At 42.9% G+C, this 9,668-nt stretch overlaps 1 protein-coding gene across 3 annotated transcripts in view; it reads left to right on the top strand.

The window, feature by feature from the left end:
* Positions 1-264: 264 nt before the first annotated feature.
* The window catches only part of SMURF1 (SMAD specific E3 ubiquitin protein ligase 1), a 106,148-nt gene continuing 96,744 nt past the window's right edge, over positions 265-9,668 (top strand). For all 3 annotated transcript variants that reach the window (XM_082712721.1, XM_082712720.1, XM_082712719.1), the window contains exon 1: positions 265-1,439. In XM_082712721.1, coding sequence (XP_082568847.1) covers positions 1,403-1,439 — 37 coding nt within the window. In that variant the 5' untranslated portion in view covers positions 265-1,402. The remainder of the gene's footprint in view (positions 1,440-9,668) is intronic.

Raw genomic sequence — 9,668 nt, 5'->3', positions numbered from 1 at the left:
CCTCGGCGAGTGCCCCTCGCTCCTCGCTCCCGGCCCCGCCCCCTCGCTGTTCCCGGCCCCGCCCCCTCGCTTCTCACCCCCACCGCACGCCCCCCCCCCCACGGCCCTCCGGCTTCCCTCCTTTTCCTCCCACCTGCCCCGTCGCGTCCCCCCTCCTAGCCCCCTTCCCGTTTCCCCCGCCCCCGTGTCCTGGTCGCTCCCCTTCCTCTCCCCGCCTTGTCCCCTCGTTTCTCCCCTCGTGGCCCCGCCCCCCGCTGCTCAGCCCCCTTCCTCCCCCTCGCTTTCTTCCCTCTTCCCTCACCTGCCTCCTCGCTTTCCCTCCTGGCCCCGCCCCTTGTCCTGGGTCCCGCCTCTCGCTTCTCACCACCTTCCCATCCTCTCTCGCCTCCTCGTCTCTCCTCCGCCGTGCCCCCGCGCTTCTCCCTCCAGTCCCCCGCTTCTTACCCCCTCCCCCATACTCTCGCCCTTCCTCTCTCTACCGACTCCCCAACTTGCCCCCTGGCTTCTCCCCTCCCGGCCCCGCCCCTTTATTCTCCCTTGGCCGGGCTCCCTCACTTTCCCCCTAGGCCCCGCCCCCTCATTTTCCACTTAGTCCCGCCCTCGCTTATCTGGCGGCCCCGCCCCCCTGCTTCTGTCTCGCTGCCTCCACCCTTTCCTTCAGCCTCGAATTCCTCAGTCCTGTCGTGTCGCTGCTCCCGGTCCTGTTCTCCTCACTTCCCCCCTGGTCCAGACCTCTTCAGTCTAGTCCACTTCCTTTCTGCCTCAGGCCAGGCCACTGTCTGCTCCCGATCGTGCTTCTTCAATTCTTTTCTGCATTGCACTTTACCAGCCCCGCCCCTCTCCCCGCAACCTCCTTGAGCCCTGAGTAGGGCTGAGGGTCCCCCCGGCCCCCACTGGAGGCTTTGGCAGCAGCACGAACGCAGACTCCTTGATTCGATCTCACCGAGTCTTCAGTGAAGTGCCGGTGTCTGCTAGGAGGCTCGGTAGTGCCACCTTCAAGGGGGGTGCGGAGCTCTGCTGAGGGCCGGAGGCGCGGGGTTTGGGGAGTGTGGTCGCCAGCTGCCTGGTGGAGGCGCCCCTCGCTAGCCGCCCGGGAGATCTGCCCCTTCGCGGGCCGCCCGGGACTGCGGTGCTGCGGCCTCCCTCCCAGGTTAAACCCTACCTGAGGCCCGGTCGTGCGCTCCTGCCCGGGGACTTGCCGACCTCCAGTGTTTCCAGCTTGGGAGAGGAAATGAGAAGTTGAGGCCGGTTCCTGTCAGGAGGCTTTCCCTTGGATTTCTGGGTTCCGTGGCCAGTCTGGTCAGAGTCCGGTCAGATCCTTTCCAAGAGCGAATGAGCATTTTGGACACTTGATGGCAGATGCGTGGCCCTAATTCGTCGGTAAAAATCCAGGAAAACAGCAATGGGTGATTGGTTACAAACTAAAGTTTCCTTTGAAAGTACGTAGTTGTTGCATGATTTATTTTTTTCAAAGGGGTTTTATATAGATAGATAGCTATATATATATATATATATATAGATAGATATATGTATAGTTATATATATGGGGTTTTTTGGTTTTGTTTTGCTTGGTTTGGTTTGGTTTGGTATAAAGATGTCAGATTAGGTTACAATAAGATAATGTGATCAGATAATGATTTGGACCCAAATCCAGAGCCTGGTTTTGTGAAATAACTGCCATGTATCCCAGGGATCTTTGCTTCTGGAGGAACATAATCCTTTATTCCAGGGCCAGTAGGAAACAGCTTCTCACCATGTAGATACAGTATATAACATTGTTATTTTTATGGTTCCATGAAAGCCCTGTTTTTGACTTTGTAATCCTTGTAAAACTTTAATTACTGGCAACTTTAATTTGATTCCCATTTACAGTGCAGTCTGTAATTGACATCAGATTGGTTTCATTTTTCTTGTTAATAGCAGGAGTAACTGATTTCATGAGTTCTGGTAGAAATGTGACTAATGTTTCAGAAGGAATAGGTTCTAATTACAATGTTTGTGTCGGGTGTGTATATGTTCTTCAAACCTTGTTGGCTCGTGTGGGCCTATCCCTGGTGAAAGGGAAGGCTTGGTTTGTCCTCGCAAATAATTTTTGGGCTCAGAAATAGATGCTGAAGATACAGAAACGTTTTGAAGAGTTTGGCATGGGATTTGCTATTGAAGGATCAGGTGATGAGGGTTATTTCCAAAGCCTTCCAAAGGTTATTTCCTTTCCCTTCACCCCTGTTGGTGTTATTGAAGGTCTGGGATGATCTGTGAGTGTGGTCCTCGCTGCAACAGAATTGAGTTTAGCGGTGATTGCAGACCCATATGACCCACGTGTGTTGTCTGTTGAATGTTAATTGACACGCTGTTATGTTAATTAAGATGCTGGAATCCTGTTTCATTGTAGATAGAATAGGTTTTGGCCTCATTTTTTTTTTTTTTTAATTTATTTGACAGTCAGAGATCACAAGTAGGCAGAGAGGCAGGCAGAGAGAGGAAGGGAAGCAGGCTCCCTGCTGAGCAGAGAGCTCGATGCGGGGCTCGATCCCAGGAACCCGGGATTATGACCTGAGCCGAAGGCAGAGGCTTCAACCCACTGAGCCACCCAGGCACCCCTGGACTCTTTTTTTTTAAGATTTTTATTTATTTATTTGACAGAGAGAGAGCGAGAGATCACAAGTAGCAGAGAGGCAGAGAGAGGGAGGGGGAAGCAGGCTCCCTGCTGAGCAGAGAGCCCGGTGTGGGGCTCAGATCCCAGAACTCTGGGATCATGACCCCAGCTGAAGGCCACTCTTAGACTGAGCCACCTAGGTGCACCCCCCCCCCCGCCTCATTTTTAAGGTTGTCAGGGGTTTGAAAGATGGGGTAGCCATCTTTCAAAAATTGAGTACTCTTGCTACAGGTTTCAGAGTTTATTACTATGTGTCATATTGGAAAAAAAAAAATTTGTTTTTAAACCGAGGGATATTCTCACCGGTCAGTAATATCACACAAGGCATGATTCAAGGCAACGTGTGAAGACATTGGAGTATAAAAGAGTCTTTAGAACTTTGGGGTCTACAGTTGTATTTGGTGATGAGTAGAGGATTGGATTTAAAATGAAGGAATGTGATTTTGATCAGACCTACCATAAACTGCATGATATGGAACAAATTATGTAACCTTGCTGGGTTTCCATTTCCTCATATAAAATGAGATTTCAACTTTATTGTAACATTCTTTGATTCTCTTTCTCATTTTGGCTACCTACTTATTCCAAATTACGTTGGGTACTTACGCTTTCTGTTACTCTCAATGCTGATTTTCAGAAATTTGTGTTAAAACACAGCACTTGGGTGCCTGGGTGGCTCAGTGGGTTAAGCCTCTGCCTTCACCTCAGGTCACGGTCTCAGGGTCCTGGGATCTAGGCCCACAGTGGGCTCTCTGCTGGGCGGGGAGCCTGCTTCCCTATGTCCCTCTGCCTGCTTCTCTGCCTACTTGTCATTTCTCTGTCAAATAAATAAATAAAAATAAAATAAAATAAAACACAGCACCTGTGTTTGATTTAGGTGAAGCATTCATTTTGTGTATTGATTAGGATATATTTTTTTCTTCCTGTGGAACCCTTTCTGTTTTTGCAAACTATTGGGTGGTATATGGAACTGCTTTGGAAGCCTGGCCTATGCAGTAAAATGAATATTTGACTCTTTATATTTAAAAGAAGTTAACTGTAATGAATGTCTTTGTGGTATTTTAACAGGGAAATAGTTTTTAAATAGTTTCAGTAGGCTTGGGGCATAATATGTGCAAAATCAAGTTATCTTAACATTATCTTACAGACATTTTGAGTTCACTAGCGAATCAAACACTTTGGGAACATTATTATTTTAAATTCAAGCCGGATTTGCAAAATCTTTCTTCTTATGTGGTACGCAAATGAATCCCAGATATGTTATTTAGGCCACTTTGGGTAAAAGAGTGGAATTTTGAGCTTTAAGGATTCCGCAGTGCTCTTCAGGCAAATTTCATTTTATTCTAATGTTAACCAGTTAGTTGAAATGGCAAATGCCTATAAATTTTTTTTTTGCGTTTTTATGCCTTGAGATACTCTCAAACCTCCTTGTGTTTTTATAGCTTTTGGAGCGTGACTGTGTATTGTGAAAAGAAAAATTCTAATTCCAAGTAGAGGGGGGAGGAGTCCTTCCTTGATAGCATGTGGAAACAGAGGCTATTTTTATTTTTATTTTTTATTTATTTAAAGATTTTATTTATTTATTTGACAGAGGGAGATCACAAGTAGGCAGAGAGTCAGGCAGAGAGAGAGGAGGAAGCAGGCTCCCTGCTGAGCAGAGAGCCCCATGCGGGACTCAATCCCAGGACCCTGAGACCATGACCTGAGCCGAAGACAGAGGCTTTAACCCACTGAGCCACCCAGCCGCCCCAGAGGCTATTTTTAAAGTTGTAGCACACGGAAAGTAAGGGAGACTTGGGGTTCAGCCATCCAGATGAGGCTACTTGGAGAGAAAAAGTTGTATTAATAGCTGTCAATAACTCTGATTTATCAGTAACAGGTGGCCTAATTGATTTGGACTAGTTTGGCTTCTCTGAAAGGTTAAGAAAGCTGTTAAGTGTTGCCTTTGTTAGGTTATGCCAGCAGGGAACCTGGTTTATGTAAGGCAGGAAGAACTTTGGGTTTTAACAACCATAACCACGATAGGCTGGAATAAGTCATTTGGTGTTTAGCCATGAGCTGCTCCTGAGTTTCTAGAACATTTTCCTCAGGGTCAGCCTCAAGTTTCTGGAGGTATAGTCAAGACACTTCTCTGAGCTGAATTAGCTAAGGGTGTGGAATGGGCTAAATCAAGTAACTATGGCAAAACCTCAATTTACTCTAAAAGAAATCACATTCTGCCAAATATAGGTTGCATTACTGATTTTATTTGTGATTTGATCACATTAAGGTTGTTTTTTTCCGCCTCAAATCCATTTCTTTTTAAAGCTTCTTGACCCACCTAACTGACCTGAGCAATGAAATAAATAACTTTATACACTTTATTTTTATCTGTATCTTTATAGCAGTTGTAGTGAAAGCCAACTAGAATTTTTGCCTACAAGTCTAACTATTTGAGGTAAAAACTACGGGTTTTGCAACCATGAAAGTGGTGTCTGAACTTCGAGTTATTCCTTCTCTTCTACAAATTTTCATTTTATCTGTTTGGACACATTGTCAGGTCCTAGTGTGGAACGCTGGGTGTCAGGAGGTTCTGTGACTGAGTCACTCGGCAAGAAATTTTTCCTCATGAATAAAAAAAGGAAGACTGACCCATAATATTTCAACATCGGCTCAATGATCCACTTAACTAGACTGGCTGTTTTGTAACATGTTTGTGGGCACTGGTTAAAAGTTAAAATAGCTGAATTGTGCATTTTTATTGAGTGCCAAGAGCAAAAGGGAAGTTCAGGAACCTTCCAAAATAGATGAAATAATTTAGTATCTTGGCAGGCTCTGATATTCTGGTTGAGAAACCCGAACTTTTAGAATTCTTATTTGGATCACATTTTTGTAATTTCAAAACCGTTTTAGAGGTGAAATATTTTTAAACAGAGAATTAAAACTATGTGGCCATTTATTTATTTATTTTTGTCCCTGAACAACTTAAGCGACTGGTTCACTTGTTCTGTAAGTGAATTTTAGTGAGAGCCAGCCTCTAATTTAAATTGGCTTGTTGTCCTCTGCACGCTCCTTCCAGCTGACCACAGTCCCTAAGGCATGCTACTTAGAGATGAGCTGGAGAGCTCTGTTGAGAAACAAAACAAAAGCACCTAGCCATGTGGAGCAGGCATATCTTCTTTGCAAAATGTTAGAATTACTGTTGTGTCTACAGATGTAATTTCATCCATTTGGACATTTAAACTAAGTGGAATAGGTTTCCATACTTCTGGATTAAAGGGAAAAAAAAAACCCTTTTATTGTTTTAAAACAAGGCGTAAATAACATACAATCAATGCATCTGGCGCTGCCCCCACCTGATTCCAGCTGTGTGCACCTCCCTCGCAGCTGAAAGGGATTCTAATTGGCTGAGGAATGTCGGCAACATTGTGTATCACTGAGCATGAACCTATGACGCTGGCTGCTGGGTGATGCCATTTCAGAGGTTTTAAGCTCCTGAGTCCAACTTGGAGGTTGCTTTCAGGAGTCTGGAAGAGAACCTTGTGAAGCTGCGGGTTGTAGACGGTAGCCTGCTTTTTTCTTTGTTTGTAGGGCAGTCGCTAAATTCTCTAAAGGCCATGGTGCTTTCTTGTGCCTTAAACCCTGGGTTGGGAGTCAGAAGGTCTGAATCTGATTTCTAGCTCACAAAAGTGCCACAGTGGGGAAAGGAGGTGGGTGGATTATGATCTTTTGGAGACTCGGTTTGCCTGGGATGCGAGATACCTGCATTTTCATGTCGCACGGGGACTAGATGTGCATTAAATATTTTAATGAATAGTTACGAATTATTTGTAGAGTAGCTGAGTGTAAATACAGAGTCATAGGTTCCTGTTATTTCTAGTTCCTAAATAATTATGTAAATGCTAAAGCTAATGGTATATTTGACACTGAAGAAAATCTATAAAACCTATGGATGGACATGAAAAATGCACTCAAGAACAAACTGTTAAATTCTTTGTGCATTCAGAAAGTTCCTTAGAGAAATAGTGTTAGAAGCCAAAGACAGCATCATCTTTAATTGTGAATCCTTGGAAGCATTCCCATTAAAGTCAGGAACAATACAGGGATGTACACTGTCAAAATTGTTATTAATTAGAAAAAGACATCAGAAAGCAAAATTGCTATTATTTGCAAGTGATATGGTTTTGTAGCTTTAGAAATCTGAAAGAATCAGCTGATACATAATTGTAAAGAATTAAAAAAACTTTAGTTGGATAGGAAATTTCTCCATGGAAAAAGAAAATGGATAAAAACTAATATGCAAAGACAAACTAGGAAAAACAATTTGCAATCTATGTGAAAATGAAAGTCTAGCTTCCTTACTGTATAAAGAGCTCTCAAAGTCAACTAGGAGTAGGCCAAAGAATACAGATAATTCATAGGAAAGGGGAAAAAAAATGAATTTCAAACATGCAGAGAGATGCCCAGCCCTATATACCAAACAATATATCAGTTAAAACTAGGAGTGCAGCTGTTTTTCATTTAGCAGATTAGCAAAGACCAGAGAGTTTGGAAATATGTTAGGGATGACAAAGGTGAGGAAAAGGAGAAACTCTTTTACACTGTTGGCTGGGAAATGTAAGCTGACATAATAGAGTAAGGATGGCAGTTTGGTGCTATCAGATAATAAGTGTATATGCCCTTGATCGAACAGTTCTGCCTCTAGGAATTTTTTTCTCAGATCCATTCACACATTTGTGTAAAGTCTTAATATGCAGCCAGGGCCTGGGTGGCTTAGTCGGAAAAACATGAGACTTTTGATCTGGGGGTTGTGAGTTCGAGCCCCACCCACACTGGGTGGAGAGATTACTTAAAAATGAATAAGTAAATAAACTTAAAAAAAAAAAAAGTCTTACCATGCAAACTTATTGCAGCATTGTTTGAGCTTATGAAAGACTGGAAACAACCTAAGTGTGCATCAGTAGGGTACTAGTTAAAGAAATTACATTATATCCCCAGGGATGTGTAGCTGTTAAAGAGAATAAGATAGTGCTTTATTTATTTTAAAAATTTTTAAAAATTATTTGAGAGCTAGAGAGAGCATGAACAGGGCAGAGGGAGAAGCAGACTCTCCACTGAGCAGGGAGTCTGACGCAGGACTCGATCTGGGATCTCGGGATCATGACTTGAGCCAGAGGCAGACGCTCAACTGACTGAGCCACCAGGTGCCCTGATAGTGCTTTATATTCTGATGTGGAACATTTTCTAAGATACATTGTTGAGAGTGGGGAAAAAGATTCAAAACAGTGAATATTGTACATACTGTGCGAGTAATAAAAAATAAAAGGGGAAATTTATCTAGATCTATTTGTATAGAACATTACAACAAGGATACCTCTGAGAAGACTGATGGTCATTTTCTCTGGGAAGGAGAACCAGGGCCTGAAGATCCAGGCGAGAGGGACATCTTTTCCCTGGTTTCCTCTTTGTATTGTTTGATCTCTTCCCCCTTCCTGCTTGAGAATAGATTGCTTTTCAACAATTACAGATGTTAAAATCAAAAAAGAATCTACAGCTCTTAAGAATTTCTTAGAGCAACAAGTACATTAATTGCCAATAGTAATTGTTTTTGTATGTAGGTGTTCTAAAAATTCAAAATGATGTTTTTTCTTTTAAGATTTTATTTATTTGACAGAGAGAGACACAGCAAGAGAGGGAACACAAGCAGGGGGAGTGAGAAAGGGGGAAGCAGGCTTCCCGCTGAGCAGGGAGCCCGATGCTGGGCTCAGTCCCTGGACCCTGAGATCATGACCTGAGCCAAAGGCAGACGCTTAACAACTGAGCCACCCAGGCACCCCCCCACACCCCGCCAAATATATTTTAAAAGGCTTAAATGGCATCTAAAGGCATATATCCATGTTTATGTGCATTTCTTCACAGGACGATTCCTGGGTTTTGGAGAGTAAAAAATATTTTGCATACTTTGTAGATCTCAACAAACTCATTTTCCCAGAGGATATGTTTGTTCTGATAACACCTCCTACCCAAAATTTTCCCAGCATAATACTAAGTAAGCCCAAATGATTCTTGCCAGATTCAGAAATCGGGTCCTCCTGAAGCCCCTTTCTATAGTGAGTCCTTGAAAGACTGGGGTCGTGGTTCTGAATAATAGTCCTTTATTTGGAATGTCATTTGGGGTTATCTCTGACCTAATTTTAGAAAATTTTAGAAAATAACCTCATGTGGTGCCTGGGGGGCTCAGTGGGTTAAAGCCTTTGCCTTCAGCTCAGGTCATGATCTCAGGGTCCTGGGATCGAGCCCCGCATCGGCTCTCTCTCTCTCTCTCTCTGCCTGCCTCTCTGCCTACTTGTGATCTCTGTCTATCAAATAAATGAATAAAATCTTAAAAAAAAAAAAAAAAGAGAAGAACCTCATCCCTAAAGTGGAAGTGAAAATGCTAATTTGCATAAATCAGGAACAATAACTTGGTATTTTCCCTAAGTATTCACATAATCAGTATGTTTGCTTTAAACTTTTTTAAAGGGCTCTTTACTAATTTTAGCTGTGCCTAAAAAAGGAATCTCTGACTCTATAAAAGTAGAAAAAGTTGTAATAATTCATTGCCTTTTTGTTCTCCTAGGTCTTTGGGATAAAAATTCTAAGTTTACTGAATAGCATTTCTCCATGTATTACCTACAAATGATGGATTTGAGGATTGTTCAATGTCTGCTCATCTGAACAGGGCTAGTATTGCTTTCTTTCTGTGTGTCCTTGTTCTCCTGTTTCCTCATGGGAGCCAAGCTATCAAACCAAGCTCCAAGACGGCTGGGTGTTTTGTTTTGTACGTGTTTTATTTCTAGGTTAAAAAAAAGCATGCAACTTGTTTTACTCTTTAAACGCACACTTTATATAGGACAGAGAAAGATTGTTTCTCTTGTCCCGAATAGATAATCATCCCATGTGCTGTTACAGAAATACTTGGAAACACACTTAGTCCAGCTATAATGAATTCATACTTTACCATAATCAATAGTCATGTGAAGGAGAAGGCCTA

Source organism: Mustela nivalis (genome assembly GCF_964662115.1).
Source record: "Mustela nivalis genome assembly, chromosome: 19".
NCBI classification, from domain to species: domain Eukaryota; kingdom Metazoa; phylum Chordata; class Mammalia; order Carnivora; family Mustelidae; genus Mustela; species Mustela nivalis.
Note: the sequence above shows the minus strand (reverse complement) of the source record. Positions and strands in the feature narration are given on the sequence as shown.